The 17,334-nt window shown below is 40.9% G+C and overlaps 1 protein-coding gene across 22 annotated transcripts in view; it reads left to right on the top strand.

Annotated features, from left to right (window-relative positions):
* The window catches only part of ADGRL2 (adhesion G protein-coupled receptor L2), a 312,721-nt gene that overhangs the window by 216,780 nt on the left and 78,607 nt on the right, over window positions 1–17,334 (top strand). For 21 of the 22 annotated variants that reach the window (XM_070746224.1, XM_070746215.1, XM_070746219.1 and 18 more), the window contains exon 4: window positions 15,757–15,866. In XM_070746224.1, coding sequence (XP_070602325.1) covers window positions 15,757–15,866 — 110 coding nt within the window. Of the gene's footprint in view, window positions 1–15,756; window positions 15,867–16,496; window positions 16,500–17,334 lie in introns of all 22 variants that reach the window. The other variant, XM_070746239.1, reaches the window with a different exon arrangement.

The raw sequence follows: 17,334 nt of genomic DNA on the forward strand, positions 1-17,334 counted from the left end.
TGCACAAGAATAGGTAATTTCTGCAAATAATTTACAGGTTGTAGTCTGCAAATAATTTACAGGTTGTAGTAGGGAGGATGCCAAGGTTTTGCAAGGTTATGTCCTATTATTCCATATCTTTTATAATGCCCGGTAATAAGTTTCTTGCTAATTTAAATCTTAACTAGGACATCCCATAGCGATTTCCCATTTCCTCTGTCAAAATGGGGATGGATAGTTTCTGTATGTGAAAACTGCAATGGGGAAACATTTTCATGAGTAATTGGCCCTAATTGACACTGGCTCCAATATATGGCAATACATTGTAATTATCCAAGGAGAAGTTTCGAAACTCTAGGCATCCTATGAATGTTTAAATAAAGAAGTGCATGCACATTTATTCAATCTATGTGTGTGTGATAACTGTGCCCCTACATTATGTTTCGACACGATGACCTCTTGAAATAAAGGGAGTCTCAGTGGTCTACTCTGCTAATAAATATGCTTTATTTTGCTCTTAAAATTAAGCCACTTTTATGTTTAATGTGCAGTTTTGTAAACCAGGAAGTTGGGCTGGATTAATAAGACTCTGAGTGACTCAAGCCTAATTTGCATTAAACTGACCCAAAGGTCTTGTAAAATGGCTCAGAATTATCAAGGCATCTAACATATCAGAGTTTTTATTAACAAATTGTTGTTGCTATTTTTAAATTGCTTATTTTGCTAATTAAAAAAGATTAAAGGAGTTTTAGAGGCAGCTTCAAATTTTATTTAACATATATGCAAATCACATTATATACAAGAACATTTGCATATTGTTAGCATTGTAAATCCTGGCTAGTAATCAGAGAATCACTTTAAAAGAAAAGAAGGAGACAATCTTGACACTTTAAAATGTTTAACCCTTTATGTATATTTAACTACTAAGATGTAATTTATAAACAAGTTGGCTAGCATGCATTATTTTTTGCCAGATTTATTGTTTATCCTTTTTTATATCAGTCATTAGGAAAATTTCCAGTAAGGTGCAAATCTGGATTACTTCATAGAGATGCCTACATCATTTCTGTCTAGGGAGATTCTCAGTAATCCAGGTCGTGGTGGTCCAAAAGTGCTTTTTCAAAAGGCAACTGGATTTTCTTGAAGACGTTTCGCTTCTCATCCAAGAAGCATCTTCAGTTCTGACCAGAACTGAAAAAATACCTTTGATGCCACATTATTTTTATTGACAAAAATATAGAGATTTGTCAAATTTTTCATATTGGCATCTTGTTTTTGACCGCTGATTGGTACTGGATCACTTTCCCTTTAAGTACTAACAAAAACTGAATCTGTTTAGCTTTTGCAGATCATCTTAGATTTGCTTTTTTTTCCCAATATATTTTTATTGGTTTTGCACATAAAGTTACTTAAAACAAACGTAAAACGGTGCACAGTGCATGTGCCCATCACCTGACTGACAATCCCACCACCACCACCAATTGCGAGGGGTTCGAATATTTACTAGTTTATTTATTTTTATTTCCTTAGCTCTATTTTGCATTTGTTATTATTAAAAGAGCGATTGGAGTTTATTTTTCATGATCAGCTTAGATTTGCTAGGTATTTCTTATTCTTATACATAAGAAATCTGTTTAAAATAAGCAATCACGTGCAATATTTCTACAGTAAGCAGGCAACATTTTTCTCCAAAAATCAGCAGTACATTTCTTAGCGAATTGGACATATTTAAAGGACTGTAGACTTTCCTGTTTTAGATCATAGGAAATTTCCCATTGCTTGAGAATTTCATCTTTTTAATTAATTTATTTACGAATTTATAGGCCTTTGTTCAAAACAAAAAGTTTTCCAGAGTGGCTTATAACATATTTTGAAAACCAGTATCTAACATTTTAAACGAATAAGTATAACATAAAGCTCAGAAAAGCATACAAATGTGTAATATACAAACAATTAAACGGATAATTAAAATGATTACTAGGCAGCCCAGATGAGTTGAATTAAATGTTTCTATTCAAGCATAAATAGAAAGTTAATATTAAAAATCCTGAAATAATAAAAACTTTGCTTGGAGTTAAAAAGACAATAAAGATGGTACCAGACGTACTTTATTAGAGAGAGGAGAATGCCAATAAGAAGGCACATTTGTGGATAATCACCAGCCATAAGAGAACATGGCACCCAGAGCATAATTTACAGAAAAAAGTTTTTTTTGTCTCTTTACATGCTAAGCTAATTTACCTATTTTATTTCATTTTCATTCATAAATTGATTTATTCTTGTAAGCAATTCTGTTTGAAGTCTATTCAGTTCCTACGCTATATTAAAGATCTGGAAGGCTGTGAAAACTTGGCTTCCCTCTAGACATTAGAGCCAAGATGTTAGTGGAAACCAATATAGGTGTGTTCATTATATAGGTTAGGCCGTGCACTGGGTATTTTTAATTATCATTTGTTTGTAGGAGTTTTATCATGTTTTGTGTATTAGTTGTTGGCTATTTAGAGTTACCTGTTTAAGATGGGCATCCATATAAATGCTCTGAAATAAATAAATGACATTGATTACATCCAATTATAATCATATAGGCTAAGCAACTAGCATCTACATGAGGCTCCATAAGGAACTCCACTATTTATTTATTTATTTATTTATTTATTTATTTATTTATTATTTGATTTGATTTGATTTGATTTGATTTGTATGCCGCCCCTCTCCGGAGACTCGGAGCAGCTAACAGCAACAATAAAACAGTGTACAATAGTAATCTAATACTAAAAACGATTAAAAACCCATTAATATAAAAACCAGACATACAGTGGTCCCTCGACTTGCGCGTTCTCGATTAGCGCGAAACGCTGCAACGCGGTTTTTCAAAAAATATTATTTAAAAAAATAAAATATTAAAAAATATTTTTTTTTTATTCTGTTCCCTGAATGGAGACCGCCGGCCGCTCAATCGGGCCGGCAGGGAACAGAATGGAGCCTTCCGCGGCGGGGCTGGTAAGGGGGGGAGCCAAGGGGGGAGCCGAGCCCAGCCCCGTGGCATTCGCTTTCCTCCCGCCGGCAGCCGACTGATCGTGGGCTCCTTCGCAACCTCGGAGAGCTTCCTGGTTTTCGTGAGCTTTCATGCCCCGGAAGCTCTCCGAGGTTGCGAAGGAGCCCACAATCAGTCTCGGCTGCGGGTGGGAGGAAGGCGAATCCCCCGTGGGCTCCGTTACATCTTCCGCTGCCAGCCAGGCCATGCTGGCGGCAGCGGAACAATCGCTGGCTGTCAACTTTTCTTTTTAAACTGGGCAGGAGCTGACTTGCCTCCCCAGTGCTAAAAAGAAAAGTTGACAGCCAGCGCTACGACTGACGGAATGCTGAGCCTCCCGGTGGAAGGCTGCCGCTTGGCCGGGGAGGCTCGCCCGAAAGGGGCTGGAGCGGCAGAGCCAAGCACGCCTTCCGCCCGGGAAGTCCTGCCCCTTCATCCCCACCCCTCGCCCCTGTGGTCGGCGGGGATGAAAGGGCAGGACTCCCTGGGTGGAAGGCGTGCTCGGCTCTGCCGCTCCAGCCCCTTTCGGCCGAGCCTCCCTGGCCAAGCAGCCAGGGAAGTCGAGCCAGGCGTGGCGGCGGCAGCGCTGCTTCTCCGGTCGCCCGGTCCTCTCCTGCCTCCTGCGCCGATGTTCCCCGCTGCGACGGAAGGCAGTCGCTTGGCTAGGGAGGCTCGGCCGAAAGGGGCTGGAGCGGCAGAGCCGAGCACGCCTTCCACCCAGGGAGTCCTGCCCTTTCATCCCCGCCGACCACAGGGGCGAGGGGTGGGGATGAAGGGGCAGGACTTCCCGGGCGGAAGGCGTGCTCGGCTCTGCCGCTCCAGCCCCTTTCGGCCGAGCCTCGCTAGCCAAGCGACTGCCTTCCGTCGCAGCGGGGAACATCGGCGCAGGAGGCAGGAGAGGACCGGGCGACCGGAGAAGCAGCGCTGCCGCCGCCACGCCTGGCTCGACTTTCCTGGCTGCTTGGCCGGGGAGGCTCGGCCAAAAGGGGCTGGAGCGGCAGAGCCGAGCATGCCTTCCGCCCGGGAAGTCCTGCCCCTTCATCCCCACCCCTCGCCCCTGTGGCCGGCTCATCCAGGGGGGCGTGTGTGGACTGGCAAGCGGCAAGCGGGAAGACCAAGGGAAGGTTCCTTCAGCCGCCCAACACCTGATCCGCTCCGCAGCGCGGCAGCAGCGAGGAGCCGAAGATGGGGTTTCCCCTTTGCCTTTACCCCATCTTCGGCTCCTCGCTGCTTCCGCGCTGCGGAGCAGATCAGCTGTTGGGCGGCTGAAGGAATCTTCCCTTGGTCTTCCCCGCCGCCCACACGCAAACTCCACCATCTGCGCATGTGCGGCCATGAAAAAAATGGCGCACATGCGCAGATGGTGGTTTTACTTCCGCATCCAATATAACGCGGAAATCGGTTAGCGCGGGAGGTCTTGGAACGTAACCCCCGCGCTAACCGAGAGATCACTGTACATACATACATACATACCATGCATAGAATTGTAAAGGCCTAGGGGGAAAGAGGATCTCAATTCCCCCATGCCTGACGGCAGAGGTGGGTTTTAAGTAGCTTACGAAAGGCAAGGAGGGTGGGGGCAATTCTAATCTCTGGGGGGAGTTGGTTCCAGAGGGCCGGGGCCGCCACAGAGAAGGCTCTTCCCCTGGGTCCCGCCATGCGACATTGTTTAGTTTATGCCAGTGGCATAATGAAGTTGTAACTTTTAACTGCAGCCAATATATTCTGTTGGATTTTTAAATAGCAGAAATTAGATCTAGCTTGAATCCAAAAGTGCCTTTCTTAAATGGAAATACACTTTTAGAGTGACCTCTTGTTTTCTGCTTATTGCCTCATTCAGCTGTTGTCCAATCCTTTGACCTGTTGTACAACCTTCAAAGTACCTATGATAGTTTCAAGTAACTGTTCCTTGCACCACTGCTTTCAGTTGTTACAACTTCACTAATTGTGTACCACTGGAAGATTTTTGTTTAATGGATCATGTCCGTTTGGTTCTACTTGGAGAAAATTCATAGGATTCTTGTGTTTCAGTAGACAATTGCCAATTACATTCAAGTTAATTTGTTCCCCTTTATTGATTTTGAGAATAAGAAAAAAAAGAAAAATGTTGTATTTGGTATTTATATTACATTTTAAAATATCTGCCCCAAGCATTATTTGTTGCATCAGTTATGACGAATGATCACAACTACGAAACACTGCCTATGCCAAGGTTCGACAAACCCAGGCGCCTGGTCGCCAGTGGCGCCTAGAAAATGTTGTCTGGCGCCTAGAAAATGTTGCCTGCTGTACTGTATGTGTATACAGCAGTGTTTTCAACCGGTGTGCCGCGAGGTGGCTCCTGCAAGTGGGAGCTCCAGGGCTGAGGCTTCAGCCCTGGAGCTCCCACTTGCAGAAGCCGCCCCCCGGCTATTGCCCGCCGCCGCTACCCCCCGCACACCCCAAAATACCCCCCTGCGTGCCCTTTTCCATGGGCGCGCAGTTCCCATTCCCCTGCCTGCCTGGGGGGGGGGCGGGGGCGGGGGCGGGGAGGCGCCGGCAGTAGAAGGCGCTGCCCCCGCCCACCCGATCCGCTCCCTCTCCTCCTCTTCCGCTGAAAGAAACGCGCGGAAGCTGCCTGCTTGAGCCTGGCGTTGCTCCACCCCGCTTCTTCCTGCTTGTCATCCTCCGTTGCCAGAAAGCCGGGTTTGTTTTCCGTGAAAGCAGCGCGCCTTTTAACACGCTGCTTTCCTGCACCAGCGACGTTTGGCTGCCGGGGGGGGGGAGGAGAAAATCCTCCCCCCCCAGGAGCAGCAAAAGCCTAAGCGGCGGGGTGCACCGTTTGCCTTCCGGCTCAGTCGCAGAGGCTTTTGCTGCTTGTGAAGGGGGGGGGGGGGGTTTGGCGGTGCCGATGCCAAATGCTTTCCCTCCGTGGTGGGGGGTGCAGGGCAGGCGCAGTCAGCCCCAGGAGACAAAGATGGAATGAGAGAAAGGAAAGAGAGAGAAAGGGAGGGAGAGAAAGAAAAAGTGAGAGATAGAAAGGATAGAGAGAAAGGGAATGAGAGAAAGGAAAGAGAGAGAAAGAGAGGGGGAGAAGGAAAGAGTGAGAGATAGAAAGGATAGAGAGAAAGAGGGGAATGGAAAGAGAGAGAAAGGGAGGGAGAGAAGGAAAGAGTGAGAGATAGAAAGGATAGAGAGAAAGAGGGAATGAGAGAAAGGAAAGAGAGAGAGAGAGAGAAAATAAGAGAGAGAGCAACAGAGAGAGAAAGAAAAGAGAGAGAAAGCATGAGAGAGAGAAAGAACAAGAGAGAGAGAGAGAAAATAAGAGAACAAGAGAGAGAAAATAGCAAGAGAGAGAGAAAGCAAGACAGATAGGGAGAGGAAAGGAGAGTGAGAGAAATGAGAACAAAAAGGGGAGAAAAAAGAGAAATGATAAAATGATTGAGCAGAGAATGAGAGGAGAGAGAAACAAAAGAGAGAGAGAGAGAGGTGATTCTTGAAGCATATGGTAAAAAGCATCCAAATAATAAGAAACCCCCCCCCAGCCCACACCTGTTTTTGAAAAGGATAAAAGAGAAAAAAAACCCAGCCCTCAACTGGTTTTGGAAATGGTTGGAGTGTGTATACATACACACACATAAGGGGGGGAGAGAGACAGGGATGGAAAAAGAGGAGAAGTGAGAGGGAGAAGGAATGAGGGAAAAAGGGAGGAAGAGAGAGAAATGAGAAACATGAGAGAGAAAAGGGGGAAAGACAGGAGAAGTACCCATAAATGAGACAGTGGTATAAATTTCAGGAGGGATGATTGATGATTGACTGTATTTATAAGGGATGTTACATGGGATTGTATATATGAGGGGGTTATTTATGTATGTATGTATGTATGTATGTATGTATGTATGTATGTATTTATTTTATTATTTATTATTTATTTATTTATTAGATTTGTGTCATTTTGGTTGGTGGTGTGCCCCAGGATTTGTAAATATAAAAAGTGTGCCGCGGCTCAAAAAAGGTGAAATCACTGGTATACAGTATATTTTTCCCGCCTTGTGTTTACGCCCAGAAATGGTACATCTTGGCTTCCGTAGCTCCGCCCATCAACCTCGGAGCGAGCTGCTTTCCCAGCGTCCCCTGCGCTTGCGTGCGTCTCTCCCTCCCCCCCCTTGCCTCCATTCCGCCTCCTACTCGAACCCCTTCACTCCCCCCCACCGCACACAGACGCTCCGATCTTGGCCGCTCACCCGCCTTCGGAGAGAAGCGGAAGCCCCTTCCCTCCCGGCGTGAGGTTTTGTGTCATTCCTCCTCCGGCCGCGTGCGCGGTGACTTCCGACCAGTAACCCCTCCTCCCCCCCCCCCTCACCCACGTCCCCGGCCCGGTCTCCCTTTCCTCTTCTCTGTTTCGGTTTCTGACTAACGGTCTCCCCTCGGATCCCGACGGGAGTACAGCAGAGCCGGCTCGGCGGAGCCAGGCCTGCGCCGGGGGGGAGGGGGTGAAAGCGATGTCAGGTGGAGACTCGGCAAAAAACCAAGTTTGCTTAAAAAAAATTCTGGCTCCTAAATTTTTTGGCTGGCTCCTAGATTCTGAACAACTTTGTCGACCCCTGGCCTATGCTATATTAATTGCACTGCATTTAGTTTCTGTATGTTTATTTAGTAATTAATAATGTCCAATAAGATCAGTTAGCTGTTAAACAATTAAAGAAAACTATGCATCTGTGTTTCCCTCATGTACTGAAAATTATTGGCTTTTATACAGACCCGGTTTTTTCATTATTACTTCTCCATGATGTTTCAGGGAAAAAGTATCCATGTGTATATGCATAAACAAAAGCATGTGTGTTTACATATGTGCAGACCCAGCCACTATCAAGCATCTCAAGCAGCCCCAGATATAGAATTCCCTATTCTATATCAGTTTTATATGTTTGTAAGTCAAAGCTTTTTCAAAATTAAAGTGAGATGTAGTCACATCTGTCTGCAATATGTAGAAATAACTGCTACACAAATTCTTTTCATTCTTAAAGAGTAAAATTGCCACACGTGATCTGCCCAAATAGACTTAGGGTGAAATACACTAGCATATGTTACTGTCAGGTTATATATATATTTTCATTATCAGCAAAAATATGTTACACACACACACACACACACACACTTGTGGTAACTTCATAAAATTGCACACATGCACACCACATATTAAAAATGTGTCCAACAACTTCTGAAGCCACACTAGATTTACAAGAAATCTTTTAGAAGATTCAGTGTATTACAGAATTACGAATATGGTCAGCATTGTTTGAATCTAGAACTACCGATTCACATTTCAGTCATAGAAACCTGACTTTCATTGAGAGAAAATGGAGATATAAGTCCCACGGCTTTGAAATAAAGCTGATGCAATTTACATCAGATTTGCTTCTAGGTATGTTAAAACCATAGCTGTACGAAGTCCCAGCTGGAAGAGATCGTGAATTTAGAATTCGACTGTCTGCTAGAATTAGCTTTGCCTATGCCTTGTGATATGTAACAAACTCAGTTTGTAGATTCAGGCTTAATTTCAGTTAGTCCTAGTATATTAGCCTTGTCGTTTACAACCAGATCCTCATTTTAATACTAGAGTATTTGTTCAAGACTATAGATCTTGCATTTTTAATCTTCCCTAGAACAGTGGTGAATAATGGCCCCTGGCAGGAGATAATGAAATTTTCTTAATTTATATTTTTGAAGTGGAAGTCTCAATTGAAAATGGCATCCGATGGCCTGGAGACATAGCTCTGGTGTATGTTTCAGGGGAGCGATAATAATAATGCAGTGCCAATGGTGACGGGAAATGATAGGACAGTGAAGAAGTAATTTAAGGAAGAAAAGGGAATGTACCAAAGCTTTATTTTAGCATATCTAATGATCTGCAGAAAATTCCCAGTGGCTTTTGGAGCATGACAGGAGAAACTAATGTTATCTTGCCAAAACAGAAGTCTCTGCTTAATCACCAGAGCAAGACCATTGATTAAAACACCTCACCCAGATAGATTGCTCCTGGAATCTCATCTCCATACTTTTCTCTTGGTAAAGTATAATAATGAGCATATGATAATCAAAAGAAGGGCAAAAGCAATTTGTTGGGAATTGTACGCGTTGAAATTACAGCAAGAAGGCAAACAAATTAGAATGGAAACAAAGAGCATTTTTAAAGCCAAGCACAGATGGGGACAGACTTCCAGAGTGATAAATGAAAACTCGCAAAGGCAGTGTAGATGTAACACAGCCAGCCTCCCTTCCTCTTTTCGTTTCTTTTCTTTAGTCTTTAGACATTTTTCTCCAGCTATTGTGCAAAGAAGCAGACTTGTGTTTTCACAATAATTTGAAACTGTTAATTAGATGGCAACCTTTGATTTCAAAATTTTTTCTTAGTGCTCGTTTTTTTGAATGTTTTAAAAAAGAGACCACATTTGGAGTACTGCGTTCAGTTCTGGAGACCTCACCTACAAAAAGATATTGACAAAATTGAACGGGTCCAAAGACGGGCTACAAGAATGGTGGGAGGTCTTAAGGAAAAGGGGGGACATGATCAAAACATTAAAATATGTTAATGGGTTAAATAAGGTTCAGGAGGGAAGTGTTTTTAATAGGAAAGTGAACACAATCTGAAGTTAGTTGGGGGGAAAGATCAAAGGCAACATGAGAAAATATTATTTTACTGAAAGAGTAGTAGAACAAACTTCCAGCAGACGTGGTAGATAAATCCACAGTAACTGAATTTAAACATGCCTGGGATAAACATATATCCATTGTAAGATAAAATACAGGAAATAGTATAAGGGGCAGACTAGATGGACCATGAGGTCTTTTTCTGCCGTCAGTCTTCTATGTTTCTAAAATTAAAAATGTCCCATAAACAACAGAACAAAATTGTGTACTATATATTAATCTATAAAATAAATGTGTTAGAAGTATCTTGGCTATTGTTTACATATAAGGATTGTTCTTACATTTTGAGAAACTTTAAGATTTTCTTAATCTGGCAGAGATGTTAATTTTTCCACAAGTATGTGCTAATGTTGTTCATGAACAGTTTTTAAACATTGCCTGTCTTTGGTGTTGTAGTCTTTATATTATAATTCCCTGTTTCTTCAACGCCCAAAATTCTCAATCTATGAAACTGTAGCTATAGCTATATATAGCACTAGCAATATTTAAAATATAGACCTGGAATGCAACAATTGACAAAATTGAGCTACAAGCCTTACAAAACCCATGCTTCATTTTACAATATTGTAGAACAGTAGTTAACATCCTATCTAAGAGATAACTGCTACCTTACTTGGCTCATGCAGGATTTCCAGAATTATTTATTTATATTTACCCAGACCTTCTATGCAGCTAAATTTCTATAGGCCACGGGCAGCTTACAAAAGGTCAGAACATGGGATTAAAACCGTTGGCCATATAAAGCACCAATCAATAAGTATTAACAGTCCTCCCTACAGGTGTAGGCTAAACTTACATGTTCCCAAGTGCATTACTAAAAAGATAGAGTTCTTAAGAAGTGTGAGAAAGTGAAGAAGGAACAGAAAACCAGGGATAAGCTGTTCCATAGAAATATTACAAGATACACTATTTTGTCCTGTTTATCTAGAGGAGGGAAAAGCTCTTACCACTGATGGATATTATATACTTCTTTACCCTAATTGTTCAGTGATTTATATCTGCCTAGTGACTTTGGCAGTTATAGCAAATCATGTTACATTATGCAGGTTTGATAAACTACAATATAAAGCATAGTAAGACTTTTTTTCTCTCTTCCCGTTAGACTATCTCTCTTTTTTTTAAAGGGTCATATTTAAAAACCACTGGATAGCATATCTCTTTTGTCTGTATCATGCAAGAGGTAAGCTACAAACATTTTTTATGATAATAGTCGTAGAATAAGACTCATAAATATTGGAATTTTATGTGGTTTTCAACTAATCAGTTTTGCTCAAAAAAAAAAAAAGGCAATTTCCACCCTTTTGGAGCCCTCTTTTTACTGTCAAAAACTACTCCAGATAGTTATAAGATCCAAAGGGATTGAAAAATCTTCAAATCAGGAAGCCAGGGGAACTAAAAGAAGATATTTCCATCTAAGTAAAATTAAGAAACAAAATCATACTTACTAATTGCCATATTTTCATATAAGACCCACCTTTTTCCTCCCTTAAAAGAGGCTGAAAAATTGGGTGTGTTTTATATGCTGAATGTAGCTTTTTTGAAGCTTTTTTTCCAGCCTTAACAAGGTGGTTACGATCTTCCCAGCTCTTACAGCTTCTAGGCTTTTTCATTGTTATTCACTTTGAAGAATGTTTTTCCAGCATTAAGTCTTTGCAGGCTTTTTTCATTGCTGCTTGTTCCAAATAAGTTTTTTCCTCCAGCCCTAACGAGCTGCTAACAATTTTCCCAGTTCTTACCGTCATCTTATTCCAAATATCTCCAAATTTTATCCCCTAACTGTTCTGCCAGCGTGTGCCAACCTCCCTTAATTACAGGCTAATTAGTCCAAGCAGACACACACACACGATAGAAGGCAAATAAATGTTCTTTATCAACAGAAGAGAAGAAAAAACTCCCTTTTAAACTTCAAAGGGATTTCTTGTAGCAACAAGGCACAATTGAAATACAATACAAGAATGAAATCCAGTATTAAATAATAATAATAATAATAATAATAATAATAATAATAATTTATTAGATTTGTATGCCGCCCCTCTCCGAAGACTTGGGGTAGCTCACAACAATAATAAAAAACAATATTATAGCGAAACAAATCTAATATTAAAAAAGAAGCATATAAAAACCTATCATATTTAAAAACCAAACAACACATACATACCAAATATAAAGAGCCTGGGGGAAAGGTGTCTCAACTCCCCCATGCCTGGGTGGGTCTTGAGTAGTTTTCGAAAGACAAGGAGGGTGGGGGCAGTTCTAATCTCCGGGGAGAGTAACTGAGAATTGGCTCACAGCTACTGTTGTCCAAACAGTGATAAACACTCACAATGAAGTATAAGCCAGAATCCAGGAATCCAGGAATCCAAACACAGTCTTGAATACAACAATTCACAGTCTTGACGAACTACAATCAGATAATCTTCCACAACGGCCAAGCCAGCACGCTGCTCTTTTATAAGAAGTTCTAATTACTGGAGCCCCACCCAACCACAGGTGGCCTCTCTTATCTCCTGTAATATGTCTTACGTTGTTCTCTCCTATGCATAGCTCTACGCATGCGTAGGTCTGTCATACATTCCTCATCTGAATCCAACGAATCCAACGAAGATAAGGAAGATTGATCTCCTCCTGGGCTGTCAGCCAAGCCCCCCTCTTCCATCACACTCACATAATTCACTAGTTGACTCTATCGGGAGCAAAACAGGCCTGTGACATGTGGATGTTTCCCCCACATCCACCTTCACATTCCTTGGGGCAGGAGCTGGGCCAGAGCTAACCACAACACTAACCAGGGGATAAAATAATGTGCTGAAGCTGAAAAGACTAAGGACTAGCCAGATAAATACATTATTGGTAGGCAGATTTGCCCCCCCCCCCCCATTTTCCTCCTCAAAAACTAAGGTGCATCTTACGCTCTGTATATGAATCAATGTTTAAAAGACTTTCAATTACTATTACCTGAACTTTAGGTCAAAAGAAGAGAGTTTGTATTGTTATTCTATCCTTCCATTGGGGCTGGTCGTGAAACCAGGCAGTTATTCACATAAATACATAGAGATAGTTCTCGACGTATGACCACAGTTGAGAATAGAGCTTCTGTTGTTAAGCAAAGCAGTTGTTAAGTGAGTCACTGAAATTGAGTAAGTCACGTGGTCATTAAGCAAATCCAGTTTCCCTCATTGACTTTGTCAGAAGTTGGGTGGGAAGGTTGCAAATGGCTATCACATGACATTGGGATGCTGTAGTTGTCATATACACATGTCAATTCTCCCAGCACCTGAATTTTGATCATGTAGTTATGGTGGATGCTCTGACAGTTTTAAGCGTACCAGTGGTAAGTCACTTTTTTCTGGTGCCATTGTAACTTTGAACAGTTGCTAAACAAATGGTTGTAAATGGAGGACTTCCTGTGCAGACATTAATGCTTCCTAAGATGTGTTGATGCAGTGGTTAGAATGCAGTACTACAAGCTAATACTGCTGACTCCCAGCAGTTGGATTATCACCAGGTCAAAGTTGACTGATCATTTCGTCCTTCTGAGGTGGGTAAAACGAGGACCCTGATTGTTGGGGACAATATGTTGACTCTGTAAACTGCTTAGAGAGGGCTATAAAGCACTATGAAGCAGTATATAACTCTTAAGTGCTTATTGCTATTGCTAAGCAACCATACCAAGTGTACCAGAGGTCACTGCTACCATAGCACTTCAAGGAAAGGCATTTTATTTATTTATTTATTTATTTATTTATTTATTATTTAGATTTGTATTCCGCCCCTCTCCACGGACTCGGGGCGGCTCACAACAAGGCATAAACAAATCGTAATAAATCCAAATAAATTTAAATATTTTTAAAAAAATTAAAAAGAACCCCAATATACTAACAAGCACACACACAAACATACCATACATAAATTGTACATGCCCGGGGGAGATGTTTCAGTTCCCCCATGCCTGACGGCAAAGGTGGGTTTTAAGAACTTTACGGAAGGCAGGGAGAGTAGGGGCAGTTCTAATCTCCGGGGGGAGTTGGTTCCAGAGAGTCGGGACCGCCACAGAGAAGGCTCTTCCCCTGGGGCCCCCCAACCGACATTGTTTAGTTGACGGGACCCGGAGAATTTTACTTGGACCAAATTGTTTTATGAATACTTTCCACAGCATAGTCTCTTTCATTAATATAGCTTAAAAGAAATCCAGCACCTGATTTCAATTAGTATAGTCATGCCATTTCAGTCTACAGTACTTGGGATGTAAAGCATTGTTAGTTTACAGCTCTAACTACTGTTATGAAAATATCTTCTGAATTTATTAAGAAGATGTATATGCATATGTATTTATTTTTGTTAAGACATTTTATAAAAATGTAACAGCTAGCTAGTTAAGATGGGCATATTTGTAAGGAAATTATGAGGGGTAGCTGTGAGCTTATTGTGGGAAACTACTGAATACACATTGTCTGGTTTATAGTAGTAGACGTGAATCAACAGGCAGCTAACATTGTTGTAGGAATGAGACACTCAATGTGACATTTACAACAGATTTCCTGAGGTGTTTTTTTAATCTGTTCTGAAAAAAAAAATTCCTCTGAAGTTATTCTGAAATTATGCCATTAAGCTTAGTTTGATATTCATGTAGCAAATATGAATTGAAAACAGTGGCTTAATCTTACACCTGTTTTTTGGGAAGATAGATGTCAGAAACTTTCCAGCATAAGATAGATGTCTTCAACTTATGCAAGGGTATTCAATAGTATGGGAAGTGCTAGTAATGCAGTAGTTTGATATATGACTGGAGTCAAAGGCTAGACTATTATTTTAAGATCTGGCTGCCTTTCCTTCAATTTACTGACAAACAGAACTTACCCAGGAGAGCAGCCAAACTTCCTTTTGTTTTAGTTACCAAATTGTTCCTGACCTTTTGTTTGTCTCTTTCCTTTGACTTCCGCAATGAAACACTGAAAGTTGTTTGCTCAACTTAGTTTTATTCTAGGTTTTGACAAGTATCACTTCATTTATATTCAAAATTAAAGTTCAGTTTTAAACATCAAGTCTTTTCTATTGTATCTGTCTACAGCAGGGATCCCCAATCTTTGCAACTTGAAGACTTGTTGACTTCAACTCCCAGAATGGCTGGAGAATTCTGGTAGTTGAAGTATTAAAGTCTTAAAGTTTGAAGACCTCTGGTCTACAGGCTGCCAGAGTTCCTTTAAACCAACAACTTCTGATTTGCATGGCCATTTTATGAGAAATGTATCCTGGTTTGGTTTCTTGTAAATGTTTCTTTGGAGTGGGAGCTGAATGTTGAGTGAGGACATGACTTGAATAAAATGCCACTTTAGAGAAATGTCTTGCAGATGGACATCTTCAGTAAAGTTGTTTCAGTATTAAATCTGATATATTTTTAATGTTAATGCTGGCTTGCTTTTATGATTTTTAATATTTAACACTTTTTAAAATATATCCTGATTTTTCAATTTACTTTTTATTTTACAGTTTTATTTAGAGATAATTAAATCATTTTCAATTTATGTTACCGTAATATTTATAATTTAAAATAATATTTTATGTTGAGTGCAATACACTTAGAAATTTGCCGATAATACTGTTAGTGGCACAGTGCTTGTCACATCTCCACAATACCATCAAGGTTATTGTACTATTTCCATCTTTAAAATTATGGCTTCTCAGATGCAGAGCACAGCTGTTGGAAAATATCCAGCTATAAAAGATAGCTATATTGACAAAAAAAATGACAAAAAATTCCATTATTTGTTACAGTAATTATTTCACCATTAAAAAAAAGCAAACAGAAAACAACAACTTGGACTTATGAAAAAGGACAGGAATTATCTATTGTTACACAAACTCTTAATCATGGTTTCTGTGAATCTATTATACACTGAACATTCATTCATTGAACTAATTACATATTCACATTTCCTCCACATTCTGGGAAACAAGAACATTATAAGCCCTTACATCTGATGAGAATTAAACCATAGAAGATATTTTTTTTCCCTAAAATTGCTCTGTTGATTTTTTTCTCTTTCCTCTTACAGGTGTAACAACAGAACGCAATGTATAGTAGTTACTGGGTCTGATGTGTTTCCTGATCCTTGTCCTGGAACATATAAATACCTCGAAGTCCAATATGAATGTGTCCCTTACAGTAAGTATGCTCCATACATACACCCACACACACACTTCTTCTTCCCTTATTCTAGTTGTCACAATTGATGCTGGATCCATACTGATGGAGAAATGAAGCACATGTTTATGGCCTGAGAACCATTTTTGCATGCAGAACACTTGCAGGCTAGGGTCTCCAATTAGCTTCACAAAGTGTGGAAAGGAGCCATGGTGTGATGCTGGCCAAGTGTCTGTCTGTGTTCTTAAGTGTTTGGCTTTTAAGGCTACTATAGTTGATTTTTTTTTCCTCTCAGAAAAAGGAACTTGAATTAGCTATTCAAAACAGTCAATAGGAAATTGTACTTATGCCCAGTACCAGTTCTTGACAAATTGGCTTGGCTTGCAGTTCTGTAAAGAAACTACTGACTTTACTATTAGTTTTGAAAGGACTACCTGCTGTGGTAATTTTGGCTCATGAATTGGAGCGTGCCATGGATGTATCTGGGAATAATATCCCAGCTATTACTAGATTTAGCCCAATTTATTTTATCCCCAGCTTAAATATCACGGTCCTTGATCAAGAATACATCTATAATTATACATATTCATCCTTTCCCCTCAGAATAATTACATTTTTTAAAAGCTACATGTTTACTCCATTATGATTAAGTGGGTTGCGTGCAAAGCTTCATGTACCCCTGGTCAAAATCTGTGTTTCACCATATCCATAAGTAAATGGAAGCTAACACAATCACTACATCATGTAAAATTAAGTCCTGTATGTTTTTGAAGAAGTTGGACATTGTATCAGTCTGCAAACAATCTAAACCAGTGATGGCGAACCTTTTTTTACCTCAAGTGCCAAAAGCCCGTGTTTGCACGCTGTTACACACATGTGATTTCCCACACCCATAATTTAATGTCTGGGGAGGGCAAAAACGGCTTCCCCCATCCTCCTGGAAGCCCTCTGGAGAGCGTGAAAAGGCCCCGCCCACACACACCTTGAGGCCCTCCAGAAGCCAAAAACTCCCTCCCAGAGCTTTCGCATGAACTAAAAATCAGCTGGTTGTCCTGCACATGTGCACTGGAGCTAAGCTAGGGCAACGGCTTGCATGCCAGCAGATATGGCTCTGCATGCCACCTGTGGCACGCATGCCATAGGTTCACCATCACTGATCTAAACCATGCCTGCAAATCAGTCATGAGCTACTTACAAGCAGGAAAGATAAATGTTTGAATTGCCCTTTATACTCCATGAATAAAATAATACTCAAAATCAGCAGTGAGATCCCAAACATATTGTGCATATAAAGAGATCTAAGAATATTTCTGAATTATAAGACTTCTGAAATAAAGTCAGAACACCAGCAACAGTAACACCAATAACAAAAAGCCACAAATAGGATTCTGAGGTGGCTAGAACAGAGGTGTCAAACTTGTAGCGTCACTTTGCCATCACGTGACATATCTCAACATTTTCCCCTTCGTGGAGCTGAGTGGGCATGGCC

Source organism: Erythrolamprus reginae, chromosome 3 (genome assembly GCF_031021105.1).
Source record: "Erythrolamprus reginae isolate rEryReg1 chromosome 3, rEryReg1.hap1, whole genome shotgun sequence".
Lineage (NCBI taxonomy): Eukaryota > Metazoa > Chordata > Lepidosauria > Squamata > Dipsadidae > Erythrolamprus > Erythrolamprus reginae.